At 35.6% G+C, this 20,528-nt stretch overlaps 1 protein-coding gene across 1 annotated transcript in view; it reads left to right on the top strand.

Moving 5' to 3' along the window:
- The first annotated feature begins 7,622 nt into the window (after nt 1-7,622).
- LOC124369013 overlaps nt 7,623-20,528 on the top strand; it is a 50,056-nt gene continuing 37,150 nt past the window's right edge. Inside the window, exon 1 of the mRNA XM_046826638.1 lies at nt 7,623-9,014. Within this exon, the coding sequence (XP_046682594.1) occupies nt 8,015-9,014 (1,000 nt within the window). The 5' untranslated portion in view covers nt 7,623-8,014. The remainder of the gene's footprint in view (nt 9,015-20,528) is intronic.

Below are 20,528 nucleotides of genomic sequence, written 5' to 3'. Positions count from 1 at the left end.
AACATTTGAATTGTGTAATTCTGTTAGCATATCAATAATCGTGTTTGTATTCTGGAGGTGACATGAAAATACAAGACTTGAAAATTGTTCAGCACTCCAGTACTGGTAATGCAAAATCAGTAATAACATAATGTCTTGTAAACCCTAAAACATAGATAGCGATTTCAAAAAAATATCATTTATACTCTATTTTATGTAGTATCGGCAAATTTTGCTAACGTTGATGATTAGATTTTTACTAAATATTATTATAAAGAAATTAGGAAAGTAGATTTAGTTTCCCATCAAACATTTGTGATAATCTCGATGGAGTGTAAAAAGCAACTAAAGGCAAAAGAGTATAAAAAAAAAACAATTAAAATGTTCACGTAGTTTTACACAGTACCTACTTTTTATAATGTAACCATTTATTTCATTTTATAGCTTTGAATATCAAGCCCTCATTTTCCACATGAACCCTCACCAGTTACTGCTAGTAAGAAAAAGCTGTCGCTTTTGCACAACTACTACAGATATATCCAGGCAACAACTTTGCTGATGTGTTCGTCAATTGTATAGAATATGTGTCACATATCGTCTAATATAGTACTGGCACAATACAAAGTACAGTCAGTGCGATCTACTTTGAGAGAGCAGTTTCAGTTTTAAACACGCTATCAAAACATTTAATTACAAACGGACACATCCTCCGCTAGCGTGTAATGTGACACGCTCAGGTTAGCAGTCTGAAGACATGTTGCCGGCACGTGAGTCTATTATTTCTCACAAGATTTGTAATAAATATTACAGATAATATATTACGTTTTAAATCCCCTATTTTCATCTATGGTAAGTTTCAACTGTTATTATTTCAGTACCTTACAAAACAAAAACAAATGAACACTAAAGGATCTAAGTGCCATGTTTTAAATTTTGAGATTTTTCATGTTAACGAATCTAACTCCTACGGTCAATACCCTGCCAAGAGATTTATGTGCCATTGGTGTTTCTTTTAGTTGCTACAATCCCTAACAGAAAGCGCTGATTCTATGTCCGTACAATCTTACACTGCTATTGGATCTATGTGCCACAGCTGTTTGCCACCAGCTGAGCTGTACTTAGATCAAACAAACTCTCATTATATTGCTTATTTAAGGGTTGGTTTGGATTTAAAATGATGAATGATGATGAGAATGTGAACGCCAGTGCTTTTAGTGGAGATGGAAGTGTTGATAAACTTACTTTCAGAGAAAACAGCGAAAAGCAAGGCTAAGTGGAAGGCCTTATCTTACATAGAAGGATCGGAACAGAAGGGAGATTGCAGCATGACAACCGCCAACTTTACAGGTTAGTTATGTAGTTTTTTACAGTACGGTACAAGTAAATTTATAATGCACGATGTTTCTGAATGCCTACATTATTATTATTTTAATTAAAATATACAATTTCCAAAAAAACTTAGTTATAACTTAACAAATCTTAATCAACCTTTAAAATAAACTAGCGTAACTGGGCCTATATTGTTCTACCGCAATACAAAAACCTACTTTTACCTATGTTTTATGCCGCCATTTCTTACCTATACTCACTCAAGATACTTACTATAGATTTTGCTGGTTTCCTTATCCAAATATCTGAGTTAGGTTTCTTACCAGTGTAAGTAAGCTGCAAAGAGATCGTTAATATGAATCGTTATATGTTTGAGGACTACCACCAACTTGACTTGAACCAGTAAGGCAATTACCTGATGGGGCTTATTTATATTGAGGTTCTTCTTATTCAACGACGACGACATGAGGCCTATAATGAATACACAGAAAGTAGGAGACATTCATTACCTACACACTTCCAGATGGTTCTGGAAACTTCAAGAAAGTTTGCAACATTACTTTTTTTAAATACCTTTGGAATTATCCTGAAAAATTCAAAGAATTGCTAAGAAGAAACAATTAGGCCCTGTTTTCAAAGTCGTTGAAAAAAAATGAAAAGGAATACCTAGATGGTGACATAAACGTAAATCGCATGTTTGCTGCCTTTACGGAAAGAAATCCTGATAGTGGTGTCACACACAATCTCTACCGTGAGGTATTCATAAAAGACTTTCCTAAGCTATCTGTTAGAAGGCCAAGAAACGATACCTGCAAAAGGTGTGATTATTTAAAGATACAATCAATGACCCCATACAATCAGACAAATAAACAAAAAAAAACACTTGAGCTACACTACAGGAAAGCTGAGAGTGCTTTTTCTTCTATACAAAATGACTCAATATCTAGCACTTTACCTCTCAGCCAACATTGCACCATTGTTATGGATTTCCCCTTTACTTAAACTGACCACAATAACATGTACTACTTGCACCAACTGTCTTGTTATAACTTCCACATTTACATAACCGATACAGACAACATAACGTGCTTGTGCTTGTGGCATGATGGACAAGGAGGTAGAGGGGGTAATGAGATGGCATCGTGAATTTTGCAAGCATTAAACTCTGCTCTACTTCCGAACAAAAACCCGAATCTTGTTGCCTGGAGCGACAACTGCTCAGGCTAAATAAAAAATATATAGAATGTTAATCTTTCTCTACATGCATTTAGTAGAACTGGGTATTTTCACGTCAGTTGAACACAAATTTCTTTTGTCTGGCCATAGTTTTCTACCGCCGATCGAGATTCTACTATTATAAAAAAACGCAGCAAGACAGCCAAAATGCAAGATCTTGAAAATTTAATCAAGAAGCTAGGCCTACGAAACCTTTCCTAGTATTGAATATATTAAACAGTTTATTTGACTTTGAAAAAAGCTTCTGACTTAATTTCTACAAACAAAAATTGGTATTACTTAGGTTTCTTAGATGAAAATAAGCAAAAAAACAGCCTGGTATTGCGTTCTGCAAGAAAAACTTTTTCTATTTCTGTGTTTGGAAGAATTTTCCTGTGTTGAAGAAAGGAAACACAATGAAAGACATTAACCATGTGGAATTGGAAAAGCTTCCGGTTACATTTCTATTGGAAGAAAACAAGAAAAAAGAATCTTTCGACTATGATGAATTACGTGAGTGAAAATAACAAGGTTTTTTTCCAGGACCTATTACGTCAGTAAACTTTCATAGTCAATAAGCTCATTACTATCTCGTGGCACTTAGATCCACTAGCTGTTCGAAATCTTGCGGATCTTTCTGCTCAAAAGCCACTATAACCATCTCATTTTTCAAGAAAATGATAAAACCGTTGTAAACACTTTTGTAAATGAAGGAAGAGTTCATTTATGTTTATTTACAATTAAAATATTAATTTGTCTGAAAAATAAACCCCCTGGAAATTTATATTTTTGGCAATTAGCACCATTAGCAGTTCTAGTATTCAAATAGTTTATATTTTTATTATTACAGAACCATGTTTTAAAATGAATTTTCATTTTCAGTATTTTCAATTCAGGAAACAGTCGAACGAGATTTTGAAGCCGTTATGAAGCAGTTGGTATAAAACTTCAATCACACAATTTAATCTTTTTCCTTAGAATCTATAGGTCTTCCAGTGGAAACAAAGAAATATTTTTTTCAACATTAAAAACCCTTAGTTACAGACCTGACCTACCAACGACAAGAATTCGTCCTGACGGATAACTTTAACATTAACGCGATGGACAACGACCATCAAACCACCAAACAATGTGTCAATTTGTTGATACCTTTTGGCCTTGAACTGTTGATCACGACTCCGGCGCGAGTAACTGCAACAACTTAGACAGCCATAGACAATGTCATTTCCAATCTTCCAAACATCGCATTGTCCGTGGTTAACACAGCAATCTCGGACTACTATGGCCAATGGCCAAGCGGTTATAATAAGTGGAAAGAGAATTGAATGGGAGCCAAAAATTACCAAAACATTAAGACACATAATGCTTAAAAACATTGCTCTTCTCAACATTTGCCTCTCCAAAAAAAAATTGAATTTTCTAAATTTAACTCAATCCGTAGAATAGCAATTTAAAACTTTTTACGGTGTCCTGCTTTTTCATCTAAATATGCGCTGTCCTACAAAAACCATCAGAGTTTGTCCTAAAAGAGCAAACAAGTGGATCACTAAAGGCATACTTGTTTCGAGAGAAAAACTCAAAGTTTTCTCCGAAATCAACAAAAATACCTATAACGAAAATTGCGACGTTTTTCTTTCTCAAAAAGTATGGTAACGAAAATTAAGAAAAACTAATCCAAGCAGCGAAAACATATCATGTACTTTAATCAATAATTTCTTCAAAAAAATGTTTTTAAAACTGTATGTGGTATCATCAAAAACTCACTGTTGAGAGTCTGGTCGACTTGGTTGTCGAGGGATTAGAACATCGAAATACAACCCTAGGTACGTTTCTCGATTAATCAAACTGTGTTAACCACAAAACCCTGCTCGAAAAACTGGAGTCACATGGCATCCAAGGTGTTCTATACTTGTGGCTTAGATCATTTATAAGAGACATAACTCAAACCGTCCAAATCTCAAATCAACTTTTAAATGCAATCCAGTTGAGCTACGGGGTCCCGCAGACATCAATTCCCAGTAAAATTATGTTTCTCATATATGTCAATGACACTAGGTCGTCACTACTACATCGAAAAATCGTGCAGTATGCTGATGACACGAGTCTCTGTTTCAGTGGAAAATCATAATATATTTTGGAAGAACAGACTTTTGTTGAAATCAACAATTGTGTTCAACATTTCAGCAGCCTCAATCTCAAAACAAACACAACAAAATACAATGTCATGAATTGTGCTCTGCGGATGGCAGATCCAGAAAGTGGCCCTGCCGCCATGTTAGTAGATTCATTTCTGGAAGAAGTTTACAACACTAAATTCCATGGAATACACCTAGATTGAGGATTGACATGGAATGACCACATTGACCATGTTTGCGCCAAATCATCCTCGAGCGTTTATGTCTTGAGGTCTTTAGCCAAGTATTGCCCAACTCAGTTTTTGATGACGGCGTACTATGGTTTGATTTACCTCCACCTTACCTACAGAGTGGTATTGTGGGGTTCCTGTGTAATAACCAGTTGACGAGAGTGTTCAAATTGCAGAAATAAGCGGTTGAATTTCAGAGTCTTGTAGGAAAACCTTTAAAAAAACTTCGTCTGTTAACTCTCCCAATTGTCTACATTCTCAAAAAAAAAAAAAAAAAAAAAAAAAACGCTGTTCTGTATGTCTAAATTTGTCGTGACTGCTGGCCAAGACGTCATTCGTATGAGACCAGAGGTAGAGGAAACTACCGAACTGGTAAACACAGACCGGTAGTTTATTAACATCTGCCCTCACAGGCAGGTGTTCACTTCATCAACAAGCTGCCCCATGCGATAAAGAATTCTGCAACACCCAAAGCAACAAAAACTCATTTGAGGCGCTTTCTAGCATCACAAGCATTTTATAAAGTTACAGAGTTTTAGGCATTTGACGGGTAGATCACCTAATCAGGAGATTGACTTCGGCTGTAGGTGGAAAATTGGCACTTGGATAAAAGATGCATGAATGTTGAATTGTATGTTTAAGTGTGATTTTGCTGTTGTTAGAATGTACAAAATTTTGGCTCTGAACCCTAATTATTGACTTTTGCTATACATGTAAATCATGTAGGTTCAAATTGATTGATTGAACCAGGGACCGACCGCGCATGACGCTTGAAAGAAAGTCGGATTTTAAAATTATTTATTCATAATATGTGTTGGAAAATGTAAATGTTTGGTATATTATTAAAGGGTGATAATGAGCTATGCAATAATCACCAAACCAAAAGGTGTTGAAATTAAGTTTTATTTAATAAATACATAAGAAAACGCAAAAATATATTTTTTGCAAATTTTGATCTACATTAGTGTGTGCATTATGCGAAAATTATGCTTAATTTTCATTTGGCATAATTTTATCAATATGTACGTAATCAGTTTTTATTACTAAAATGTCGTGTCTAATTGAACTATGTCGTGTTTGTGAAACATCGCAAAACCGCATGTTACCTCATTGTTTTTTTATAATAATATAATTAGTATTATAAGTATTATATCGACAACTGTCTTCCAGTATTTCAAATATGACGATTAATATTCCGAATTTGGTCTTCGGAATTCGACACTCAACATTTTCTTAGTATTGCCATCTGTAAAGAAAACTATCACGGCCAATTATCCCTAATGAGGACAAACACTTGAACATCGCCTATGCATGCATGACATTGACACCCACATCGATCTTTTATCTCACCGATATCAATGGCCTGGTTTAGATTGGGGTTTTATGAGTTTCATTTTATGAGATTTGTCATTGTACATGTTTAAGATTGCTTAGTTCTTTCATTCTATTGTCTACAGATTTCGTTGGTGGAGCATATCGACTTAAAGATATATTATTTTACGATTTCAATGAATTACTGAAATATCCACCATCAGTATGCGTATTATTAATTAATTTGTAGTTATATCATTCTCAACAATGCTGTATATAATACATTTCACTGAACTTTCCACTACTTTATTTTTAATTGATTTTAATGTAACATAAAATGCTCTTTGAGTAAATTAAAATAACTATCGGATGGGTGGATTATATAATGGTTCAAAACCAAATTTTGTCGTCATTTTTTCATTTCGGTTAAACTGTTCGATGTTATGCATCTACAACTCTTCGTAATATAATGATGATGTAGCCTCTTTAATGACTTTTTCTTCCAAATCACACTCACGGACAATAAATTCCGCACGAAGCGTTCCGAATTGCCGGTTCATAAATTGTAACGTGGACTAAGTAGTAATTGTATTGTCAATGATTGTGAGCCTGTCATGTGACTATGGGAATCTGTACATATAGTATATAACAATATATACGAATGTATGTATGTGTATGTAACAATATAGTATACATCCAATTCAATTTTCAGTAGTATGCATCAAACATCCAACTAAATAATGCAGCAGTTGAACATTAATAATATATTTATCTTCAATTATTTTAATGATCTGTTGCTTGCAACTGATGTTACGTTGCATGAACAGAGTTTGCACCTCGTCAGTTTGAATCTTAGCACTTTCTTGAATTCATTTAATTTGGAACCTTGATGTCACAAAAACAGACTTTTATTGTTAGTTATCATTACAATAAAATCGTTGTAATGGTGTAACACGATGAAACATAAAATAGCATAATGCGTTTTTAATTAAAAAGTGGCTGTTGATTTAAACCTTAAATTGCGACTGTGACTAAATCGTAATTCAATATTAGAAAATAGTTTGAGTATTTTTTTTTAGTTGGCGCAATCATTCTTACGAAATTACGAACGCTGTAACTTTGGTCGAATAGTCTAGTGTTGGGTTTACTGACGCATAAACCCGTATGTGACCGGAATTCCGAAGAAGAGATTCCTCCCCAAAGACGATTACGTGCCGTGGGGAGGAGCAAGAGCTCAGGACTGGGCGACATTGAACCGACAACTGCGGGAATGTTTTAGGTCAGCGGTCACTTGTGAGGTGGGCCGTGGATGTGCGGAGGGCAGAGTGGATGTGGATGTGAAATCGAGGACGACCGGTCGTCTGAGAGGGGGTGGGGAGGGGGGCTCGCCGTGCCACCGCACCGCACCGGTGAACGAGGACGGAGGAGACTCAGTCAGTCAGTCCACGTCGTCTGCGAGGTTCATGTCCGTGCGTCTCCGGTGATCGCATGCTAATCCACTCACTAAAGTGTCGGACTTCACTTTTCTTGTCTGGACGTATTTCTAGAAACATGTGATGTAAAGATAATTCCGTGTACACGCATGTTTCATTTAATAATTGAAACTTTGTCATTCAGTGTTGTGTGGTTTTGTTTTTCTCAGATTTAAAAGTCATTTTAGTTGTTTTCACACCTGTCCGATTTGTGTTGTTGAGTTGTCTAGCATGCGCTCATTCGGACCGAGGAGCAGTGCCGATGACCCGCAGATTTGAACGGTCGGTAGCGAGGATGTCCGGTAGACTGTGACAGTGCCGCAAGCCACACGAAACGACCACCATGCGGAAGGACATCAAGAAATCGTCCTACTACGTGTGGTTCCTGGGGGCGCAGGAGGCCAAAGGACTGCGAGGCCTGGAGTACATCACCCCCGTCATCAGGAGCCTGGTGGAGCAGGAGCGGGAGATGGAACCGTTCAAAGTGACGCTGCAAGTCAGCCACAAGGGATTGAAGATAGTGCAGAACGTTCCGGGCCCGGGGGTGGGACCGGGGGTGGCGGGAGTGACAGTGGGGGCGGCGGTCAAGCCCACCAAAGCCGTGGGTGGTGGCAGCAAACCCGAGGTGGTGAAACACTTGATCCCGCATCACGCAGTCACTTGCGTCCACCAACAAGAGGACCTGGTCGCGTGTATCCTCCTACTGTACAACCCGGTCACTAAGTGTCCTGTGCACGTCCACGCTTACCGTTGTGACTCCGTGGAGACTGCGACTGTGCTTCACGGACAACTGCGCGTTCTCATCGAGCGACCCGACAACCAGAAGAAATTGTCAGAGATAGAGGCGCGGCTGACAGCCAAGGGGCTGTTGTTGCCACAGGCCTCCGTTCGGCGGCGGGTGGCGCCTCCGGGTTCGGACGGTCGCAGTACCAGAGAGTCCGAATCGTCAGGAGGGTCGTCGTCCGAGCGGCTCTCAGGCGTAGGTCACCAGGAGAGAATCGCCAATTTGTACGACTCTCTCGCTGCCGAACTCAGAGAGAAGCTGGGCTCCGGAGGCCCTCAGGCACACGCGCCCATTCTGTTGCCACCCAGGGACTACGACACGGTTCATCGCCAGAAAGGAAACCTCTCCGAGATCAACGCCAGGCGATGCTTGAATATGAATATCGTAGGGATGAATGCTACCGCCCCGCCGGAGGGAGCCACTGGCCTCAAGCCGACCTCCACCCACGGGCCGGGGAAGATCGGATCTAGCGGTGGTTCCAGCGGTATTGGCTCCGACCACGCGCCTAGTCCCGACCAAGAGACAGACACTAGATTCTTGGACAACCATTCAACTTCGGGTGAGTAGTGGGCTTTATAGAAAAAGTTCAGCTGAACATTCCGCTTATCTAAAATTTAAAACTGAAACCTATGGTAAGGATTTGTTTGCAATCAAATAAGATTAAGTATTGAAAAAAACACATTCGGAAAAGCCTGTGTAATGATTTTTATACCTATAAAACTTCTGGAATCGTTCAGATAGCATTTATTTAAATATTTCTCAGTTATATATTTATATTATATTATATGTTTTATATTATTATATATATATATATATATATATATATATATTTATTTATTTATATCAGTATATATATTATCCCGTAAACATAATAAGTCCGTATCAATTGTTTTAGTAATTAAACATTTAACGTTTATAAAAATAATAATAATCAAAATTAAAGCCATTGCCACGCAATTCTGCTATATAATAAAAATAAATCAAATATAGCTGTTAAAGCAGTTTGTATGTTTATGACACACAACAAACCGGCAAAAGCGTTAGTTAGTCAAATTATTACTTGTTGTTATTAAAACTCTATTTTAGTCGAATTTAGTAAATGTAAACAAATATTAATATTGTGGTTGGGGTGAGCGGTAGGGGGTTTAATAGTACAGAGCACTCACTGTGCCTAACATTAAATGCAGAATAATTCAAAAGTCCTTGAGCTCCAGATGAAGAAATTGTAACTAGTCAACTCATTATTGTTCATTTCTTTATTAGGCCACTGTTATTGTTTGTTAGTGACGACTGAAATATCAGAAATCTGTTGACAGCATTGTTCATTTGGGTATTTCCGGTAAAATACTATTGTTGTTATTGAGTTCGAGTTATAATATTGGCGTGTTGAACTGTTAATGGCCAGATTTCATAACCACCAACCCCATGTAAAAATACAATGCATGAGATTTTAAAATCTTCAAAGATATGTCTATAAGTTATCTTAACTAATCTGTTGGTGGACACAGTTCAGTACTCGTTACAAAATTCTAAAAGATCTCTTTGGGTAACACATCAAATAAGTAGGGCCTGTTTGACTTACAGAATGACAACAAAGTGTTCAAAATTAAGTCTCAACTCAGGTATAATCCAAGAGCGTATTTTGCTGTCGTCGACTTCGGTTATTCACACATGATTTTGTCTATTATAAATTATCTTAACAAATTTATTTTTAGTGAGGAAATTTAGTTCACTTTAAATGGATTTTGAACAGTCTTAATAGTCTCATTTGATCAGCAAAAAACTCTCAAGGTAAAGAGAGGTTTCGTCATCATTCGCAAAAAGTGTGCATTCAAAACCCCATATGTACCCGTTTATAGACGCATTTTGAAGCAATACTTATTCTATTAAGAAACAACCAATCTTGTATCCAGCTAATTAAGTGTTACTTAGATCAAAAGTACGTAGATTTTGTGGCCCTAGGTTGATTTTTGTCATCTCTATGTAGGTTACAATCTACCTCCGCTTGGGAACATTTTAGGAAGACATTTTATTATAACCGGCTCATCACATAACAAGAATTGCGCAGAAACATCCACCCAGCTTGCATTAACATAACCACTAATGTTTTGAAAGTCTTCAGGAACATGTGTACCAACAAGTGAAGAATCTGATCTGTTTTTAGTTATGAAAACTTGTGTATTTCGGTGGTGGCGGAGGGGGGGGGTTGGCTTCCTAATCCTCCCGCAGGCCTTGGTTTAAGTCATCATTATATGTATTAAATAAAGAAAAGTACTTTTTATCAACCTGTATTATTGTACACAATTAGCTCGTATATAAACATTTACAAGTTGATTGATGCTAATTCAGGATGAGTTTATAAACATGGAAAACAACGGCTCACTGATTTCATCGAAGTAATTATGAATAGCAAACAACACCAGCAATTCACTGAGCATTTACTGCTTAGAATGCTGCACCAGTTGGGACCGACAATAAGTGTTATATCGAACAATTCATCTGTCACTCGTAGACCAAAAGCACCTATAAATCCTAGCACACATCCGAGAAATCGTAAAATTCCTTGCGCATAATCAAACATTAATACCCTATTGTCCAAACAGATTAGTTTCTTTTTAGCGTGAAACTTTCGATTTCCACGACCTGTATTCATTCCGATCCAGCCTCTCGATCCGGCCATACTCAAGGTAACGCAATCGGTTTTTGGTTGGGAAAATTTTTATTAAAAATATAGATATCCCTTAAACTTACCTAAATCCAGAAAAGGTATGAGAATATTTTTTGGTCACTCCACGATAAATAGCACGAATTTAAAGTAGGAATCTTGTGAAATTTTGCAGTCAGGCCAAATAAAAACGGCTGAAGAGAAATATGTGAATTTTGTACAGCGTACACATGAGTAACACGGAGTGACATAATGGAGTGTATAACATGGAGTGACACGTTTTAAATTATTTACGACAAAGACAGTACAGTTTTTAATCAAATACAAATTAAAAACACGTCAAGCCTTCCAGCCATCTTTCACATACATTGTGGAAAAACACATTATTATCTTCAATATGGTTTTCTTTGGACATGATTGTGATAAACTTAATAAATTCTTCTTAAAATTTCTACAGCATTTCAAGAAATGTCTAAAAATTATGTTTTTCATGCCTCCAGGAAATTTATCTTATAGTACTGTAACAAAAATTAGGTTTAACATTCTAACCGAATATCGATTTCAACTCCTCGATTTTGTTGTGAATACTTACACACCGCGCTATGTTATACGCACGCTGTGAAGATGCATATGTACCAGCCAGATATTGGCCTGATGACATTGCTCTCGCAAGAACAGTTGAAGTCAGTGGTACTCTCATACAGCATCGCCTGCAGGGGGGTGTGTAGTACTGGGTCGGGCTATATTATTAGATGTCGTCTGCAGGCCTGCCCAGTGCTCGGCAGGATCAGCTAGTAGGTTCTGTAGCTAACAAGTGGAACGGAGACCATCATCAGTCTGAAAAACTACTCAAGACGGAAACAACATTAGTCTTCCTGTGCGTGTCGGTTTGTTGTTTCTTTCATTTTCAGTTATTGTGCTTTTTATTTTAGCTTGCCCGCCTCCATAATATTAATTGAGGGTAAGCTCAAGTACCTGAGGACCGAACTGGCGAACCTTCGTTTATATCAGCCCGACACGCTAGCCCTGGCAAACCCATCATCTTTGCAACGCAATTTTAAGCCGTAATCAAATAAGATTTAATGATGCATGACATTCGTGTGAACTCCCTTAGTATGTAAAGTAGTCCAATAGGTTTTCGGTTTGTTTAACGTTTCAAACTTTTTGAAATTATTTTAACCACAGCCCTTTAACATAACCTTCTGTGAAGACAATAAATATAAGGATAATTAAAAAAAATATCCAGATAAAATACGAGACTTTAAGGAGAGTTTGGATTCTTTGACAGTAAACTGATAATAACATCAGGTTATGTTTGTCCTCTTTAAACTGTAACTTTGACCTTGTAAAACCTGTTATATCTTAACTATACTCGCTTCGGCTTCGTTGTCATAGGATTGGTTTACTTTCAACTTTACTCTTGTTTTTTTTTCTTGAAGCTACGAAAACATTGTGGCCATCTTGAGCAATCACGAATAGTATTTAATTAAAACAATTTAATAGTAAAGCTACCTTGAGGTTTCCTCTGTAAGAACAATGTTAAACCACATGGACTTTTACGCCCTTATTTTTTCGTAGCCTCATGGGAGTTGTATCAATTTAAATATAGAATTACTACGGATCTAAACTTTTTTATTTCTCTTTGTAAAATGTATACGTATTAAATATTTAAACAATGAAATAAAAAATTGAGAGTTTTTCTACATAACCTATAAAAATGTCGAAAGAAAAATAAAGAGCATTTTAGATGGATATTAATGTCTTCAAAATGAAACATCTTCCATAATTCTACGGCTGGAAATAAGATCGTAAAATGTAGTATCCGTTGGTAAAAGTGCACGAGGTTATCATTGTTCTTATGGAGCCAAAATCAAGATGGCCTCTTACACAGCCGTCTCAACCGTGTTACACCAAATTCTGTATCTCCCAGTTGCTGAATCCTCGACTTTATAACCATGAGACACCCCCACTCTACATTAAGAGTGGGGCAACCTTTTGCGGTTCTACAGTATATACACCAAATAAGCCAATGCTAAGTTTGCGCTTCAAATGCCCTACAGAGATTAGTTATAACGGTTGTCTTGTGGTGAAAGTATATTTAATTTTTGACATTAAGTATAACTCTCGCCACAAAACCGTTATTGCTAATTTCTGAACCGCATTGGAAGCGCAAACTTAGCATTGGATCATATAGAATCCTAAAGTTTACGTATATTTTGTGTCAACATGTATGCTTTACATTTCCTCGTATTTTTCTAAAATTGAGATTATTACACTAAACGTGTGGAATACGTTGATATTTAAAATGAGAGTTCAAGTAAATTCATCGATTAATCAGTAATTAATTACTCATACGTTTTTCTTCAATGGTAATTTGTTTTCATTAGGACACCCTTAGTAATTCTTGATACATTTGTAATAAAAAGTATACTTTGCTACCATTTCCTACAACCGAACTATTTTGACTTCTAAACTCTTCCTTTCCTTATAGCTTATATGTTATGTCAATGTAGTTAATGAGTTATTTTTAGATAGCTATTAGTCCTAAATTAGGCACCTATGAAAATAACCTGAACAAAGGTTACAGCGTACAAAAATAAATTATAGTATTTTTACAAATAGGATTTTAATTTTCCAGCTTTATTGAGCGCCCTGTATTTATTTTCTCAAAGTGAAATTGCTTTCACCTCCCCGGGTTCGCCAATCGTGAGTTCTCCGTTAAGAGTTGAAACTTTAACGACTCCGATATGTAATGGTGAAAGCCAAGCTAAGTGGCTTTTATATTAGTAAGAAGCCATGAAAAAATATTATAATTCCCTGATTCGCAAACACGAGCCGAAAAACGACTTTTTCAGTATGTGGAAAATGTTAGGGTTAGTGCATAGATGTGTATGTGTTTACATGTTTGGTATATTTAAATGTACAAATCTCAAACACCATACATTTGTACAGATCTAGAAAAAATAGTCGTTCATCTAAAACACGATCATCGGAATGGTTGAATTATAGGCTTATCGGTTTGTTTACTGAATGGTTTCAAAAATATCGACACTTTAATGCTCTCCATTCATGCCTCTCAATAATGATATTTGTAAATAAGATTTCAATGTTTTAAAATCTAGATACTCCAAATCAGAAACTCGCAAAAAGGCGCAAACAAGTTCTCCACAGATCTTAGTACGTAATTTTTACTGAATTCTTTACTGATTTTGGCCGATTACACTGTATGTCTAAGGAACAAACTGTCATTAATATCAAATTTTATGATTATTTATTTTTGTGTATAAATAAATGTGAAAGTGTATTAAATATAAATTACCAGTATAACTGTGGCCGTTTAAATCTTTTTTACTGAATATCACAAATACGAGAAGTTCAAATAATAAGAAGGTATGTTTTCTACTCATAATACAATAGTGTATGGTTTATTAGGATTGGAGAATAAGCAATGGATGAATATGAGCAGTTATCTTAGTTTAATATGTCTATAAGCACGATATATTGCTTTTAGGGAACGTTCAATGAAAAACGCTCTAAAAGCACTATTGTTCTTCTCCTTTTATCTTTTTACTTTGTCTGGGAAAATTAATTTATTGAATCTGTTTACCGAGAGTTTTATTTAGAGACGAACCCCAACTAACGACGACAGTTTTAATGAACGTGCACAAACCAACACAGACCATAAACCTACTATCACCACTGAGTCCACATTAGTTATCAGGTTAAATGTAAAATAAATTTAAGCAGCCGCTTAATATGTCTTTTCTGAAGAGAAGAAAATTAGATCTTATTTATAATTAAATGAGGAATTGTAGGCATTTCAAGTATGGGTATTAGTTTAAGGTCCCTTTTTAAATGATCGATAACCGCTTAATCGAAATATCCAATTCCTCCATTATTTAGTATGATTGTAATAAATAGCACATTATAGGATTCTATAAATAAACGTTCACCATTTAAAAAAAATATGGTTTAAGTTTGACAATTCTCTCCTAAGTCATACATCTAAAAAGGGCTTTTGTGGAATTAAAAACATTGTTTGGAAAACTTACTACGAATTGCAGTAGAAACTCAACATGTTTATGAAAATATGTAAATCTGCTGAAATTAGCTTTTTATTGTCACTGATCTTCGAATTCCGTTAGATAGGCAAATTGGCTTATACGAGCATCGTTTCACAAAATGGTGTTTCACGAGTCATGAACAGGTTAAATGATGTTTACTAATCTTAGATTTTAGTGCTAACCTATTATGTAGCTGAAATAATACCTTATGGTATATTGATTTGTAAGGATGCATGAATATGTAAATGTATAAATCTATGAATAACTTTTTTATTTACGCTTTACGTTTCTTTGAATAACGTTTTGACAACCTTACACGAGCGTGAGTAATCCTTGAATATCCGTGCACAGTAGGCAGGCCTACGACACCTAACTGTAGCCTGCCGATAGCGGCCAGTTGTCAGCTGGCAGGCTGGCCCGGGCCGTCACTTTATAGGTTACCCACTTCTGCACGGTATAAAGTGGGGCCTAATCAGGGGACATCTCAGCACGCTTCCACCTTCCACGTCACTCCTTACTCCGTTATTCGCCACGCTCGTCTGCCGCCCGAGCCTGACACCATGACTCGCTCGCACAGGATCAGATCTACTCGTGTTTCACTGTAATGCGATATGTCTACGCAACACGACTAAGAATGCTTTTGGTTTTCTGACGTTTACCTCTAAAGTTACACGTCGAGCAAAATTATGTTGGTAGGGTAATGAAATACAGTAAATGGATCCACCTGCTTATACACATCTTCTCCCTTACCATAGCCATTACTCTAAAATCTACATTTTTATTAATGGATAAAAGCTGTCAAAACCAATAACGTATTTGCGAATCCTAGCATTTTTGTTTAAAATTCTACAATATTATCTAATACGACGTTGTCTACGTCAGGATTAAAGACACTAGTCACAATCGCTCAGTACAGACCAGCAGTGAGAGTGTTAATTAACTAAATGTATAACAAGTTCTTAGATATTGAACACTAGTTTAAGATGCTACATTAAAAAAAATTCCTTACGACTTTATCTCCAGTGTCTGAACGGCACTGGTTAAACAAAACAGATTCTTGGTTAATTTTTGTCACGGAAACCTCAACATGACATTGAGCACACAGTATACTGGCTTCACACTATGGGTTCAGTACGGCCGAAGCAATAAAAAGCAACAGTGAAAGGCGTAAATAAAGGCTAAAGTTGAGATTGTCAATATTTAACATTGTGGATAAGTGATACTGTGATCGGGTGCAGGAGCAATGCCATCTGGATTTGAATTGCTGCATATCCCAATTGCTTTTATGAATGATATTGATCGAAACAAAGGGGTCATGAAAGGCGTAAATAAAGGCTAAAGTTGAGATTGTCAATATTTAACATTGTGGATAAGTGATACTGTGATTGGGTGCAGGAGCAATGAATGCCATCTGGATTTGAATTGCTGCATATCCCAATTGCTTTTATGAATGATATTGACTGAAGCAAAGCGGCCGAATATGTATTTGTACGTTGAACGGGGAATGATCAGTGCTACTCGACTACTCGATGTCATCAGATTAGTCAAGTTGTACAAAAGTTGCATATACTTGATTGCTTCAGAAACAGTTTTGAAAAATTGTATTAGAATATGCGTAAACCAATTGTTGTTCAGTCAGGGTATTAAGTAGGCTCCAGAAAATAACCTAGAGATTTTTAAAGAAGATACAATGTTTGAATGTGTTATCAATTACAAATAAAATAATCGTGGTTCAATAATCTTCGAGATAAAGAGAGTAGGGAACATATTTTAGTGGTGTTTAGCATTACGCAGCATTGATTATAAAAAAAACAACACGATGTACAGTTGAAGCTGCTAGAGAAAATCAACACAAATAGTACACTCAATAACAAGTTATAGCAGCTAACAAAATAGTGCCTATTTACAAAATAAAATTTAAGAATTTTAAAACTGCTAATCACAGAAGCCGCCAGAACAGAACAGAATAAGGTTAACAAACCAAAAGAGCAACGATATAATGCATAGTAGTTTAGAAATATTTCTGAAAAAAAAAACCAATAAACATATCCATCCACAAACTTATTAAATTTTATCTTTATAATGAGAAAATTCCCACGATTCTACGACCAAAAATAAGGACGTGAGAGTGAGTGAGGCGTAATATTGTTCTTATATGGACAAAATAAAGATATCCGCCAGTAAAGTCTGTTTTAAAAATATTTTACTAAAACAGAAATCAAAATACAACAGAGGCGAATGAGAAAAAAAACGAAAATTAAGGAGACTTTAACGCATGCGATATATTTGTACGAAGAACAACAGCAGTCTACTAAATGTAGCTATTGTTCAAGGGCTCGGAGGAAGGCAATAACTTAGTACAATCAGGCAATCAAATAATAAAAGTAGTTTTTAGAGTTCTTACTCCAGAGTTCAGAGCAAGGCAACAACATGGTAAATCTATGTATTCACATAATATTAGTTTTGAGAGATTCTACTCCAGAGTTCAGAGCAAGGCAACTACATGATTAATCTAGGTAGTCACATAATATTAGTTTTGAGAGATCCTACTCCAGCGTTCCGAGTAAGGAAATAACATGGTACATCTAGGCTGTCATATAATAATAGTTTTGAGAGCTCGTACTCCAGAATTCGGACTACATACATGGTACTACTAGGCAGTCACATAATACTCGTAGTAGTTTTGTGAGTTACTACCGAAGTATTCAAAGATAGCACTATCATTGTATTACGAGGCAGTCACATAATAGTAGTTTTAAGAGTTATCAGAGTAATCAGAGGAAAGCACTAAAATTGTACAACAAGGCAGTCACATAATAGTGTTTGGTTTCCCTCTCTAGTGTTCTAGCCTACGCATTTAGACACTACAAGTATATTTCTTGGATGTGTTCGTCAGCGGTATAAACTATACTTATATGTAAATATTAAGATTTCACGACAGTAATATATACTCATTGGCATTGAAGCATTATTAAACTCGTGGAAACGCATTTACGTAAGTTATCATATGATACCACTATACAATGTGAACAGAACAGTCCGCATGTTGAGGGCTATTATAAGACTCGATTTTGAGGACAATTTTATTGATATCTTACACAATCTCCTGAACAGCGTGAGCCTAGTTAGAGGCCGGCTATACTATTGGCCATAATTTTTTAGCCCAGTAAGAACAATGTTAAAATTCACTTCACACTTTAATTCACTAAAAACACTTTTACGACCTATTTCTCACCGTAGAATTATAGAGATGTTAATTTAAAAGATATTAAAACGCAAACAAAGTCTAATCATATGTTTTTATTTACTGTTTATACTGTATATACTGTTTATTCAGTCATACAAATCTTAAACATTTTCGTATTACATCATTTAAATATTCAAAAAGTATACAGTTTACAAAGAAAACTAAAAATCGTTTGGACGTCCATTCATGCAACCTATAAAACGAAACATTTCCTATAGATCTAAGACCCGAAATAAAGCTGTAAAATGGCTTGTAGTTTAAAATTGTTCTTTTGGAGGAAAAAGCTCAAGAGGAGCTTTTACTGCAGTTAACCCTGACGGTGACCCAATTGGTTTTTAGGTTAATGTCTTACTAATTTAAGAAGAAATTAATAAAATTGTTAGTATTATTCCGTTATTAAATGGTTTAAACAGTCATTTTTAGAAATTTCGTAATTGGAATCAATTAAAATAATGAAATCTTTGCTTAAGGGTTGGCACGTTTTTTTATATATTACTTCTCTTTTTATATAAAAAACTTGCAATGCCCTTCAGTAGTATATCACATACATATTGCCAATATTTCATATCCTTCAGTAATTTTTTTAACAAGTTCAAGATAATCCAAATTATTACATAAATGCGTACAATCTTTTGTAAAATGATCGTCTTTCTAATTCCTGTTTTCCGCGGAGGTAGGCTATCTTAAAGGGATTTATTTTAAATTTTTAGAAATCTTTCAATAACCATCTCAACTGAAACCAGACAGCATAGACTTAAATGAGGGAGGACACTATGGGGGGAGGTGACATTTAGCTTTGGAACTGGATTTAACTAGTCTATTAATATAATCTTGACTTAAATATCCTTGTCGGACACAATATGAAACTGTAGATCAGCCTTTGTTTTAATTTGTCATTATGTTGTAATTAGAGAACCTTCCTAAGAAATAAAGGTCTTAGTTTGGAAATATATTACTCAATAATTTTACTCTGTAAACATTCGTTCTGTACCCTCATTGTATTACATTTGGTATCAATGATTACTCTAAAATACGCCCTTAAGCATGTCAATGTATCATAATAGTTAGTAATATAGGTGGCCAAACAATATCTATCAAGTTCTTATTTAGGACAATGATGTGTATATAAAAAACTGCATCGCAACTCTTTAAAATGCTAGGATGATTACATTGCAATGAATCTTTAGCAATGTAAATAAACGAGGGTCCCAAATGATTCCTCCCTCACCTTCACTTTTCAATAAATGAGAAGTTTTAAATATGCTCTGGGCATATGTAATAAGATCAGCTGAAGATGTTTTTATGGATTTCAAAATTATTCTCCTCTACCACAATATGAGAATGGAGGAAACTTATCATTTTTAAATGTAATACCTCAAATTAAAGGTCTTAGTAAGACAAAACCAACTCAACCAAGAAAACCAATTTCTGGCCTTTCTGATGAAAATGGGTACCGTTTGAACAAAGGTAAAATTTTAACTTCGATTTGACGCTTTGACGGGTCGAGCCATCTTAACTCAAAACAGATGTTTCATCACTTCCCAAAAAGTGAGTGTTCCACCAATGATAAATAAAACGCTTCAAACAGTAACCTCTATACAACATAGCTTTTTTCAAAAAGGAGAAGCCGATCCCCTTTTAAGCCTTATTATTTCCGTCCTTATGGGCCACTGGCCTGTGCGAGGATCTTATCAAACAGAAAAAAGCTGTGTTCTATGTTGTTGTGTGTTGTTTGTTGTGCTTCAAATTTAAATTTAAAAATTTACCATTGTTCAAAAAGATTACTTATGGAAATGAAATGAACAATTCTGTATACAGGCAAAAGTAGGGCCGCATGGCCCTTTCTTACACCTACCCTGCGACAACGTAAAATTTAAAACATTAATTAAACTTACCTTAAGGATAAAATAATTACATTTAAACAATGTGGTGAAATTAATATAATATTTCAACGTGATAAAATTAAAATTAAACAAATTAACAAATTGGATGAAGAAAATTAATTTTTGTTGTAATTGGATTTGTCTCATAAGAGCCTTTAATTTTAGACTCGATGGCTCATCCCATTTTTAAATTGTTTAGTTGAGTTTCATTTTA

Source organism: Homalodisca vitripennis, chromosome X, assembly GCF_021130785.1.
Source record: "Homalodisca vitripennis isolate AUS2020 chromosome X, UT_GWSS_2.1, whole genome shotgun sequence".
Lineage (NCBI taxonomy): Eukaryota > Metazoa > Arthropoda > Insecta > Hemiptera > Cicadellidae > Homalodisca > Homalodisca vitripennis.
Note: the sequence above shows the minus strand (reverse complement) of the source record. Positions and strands in the feature narration are given on the sequence as shown.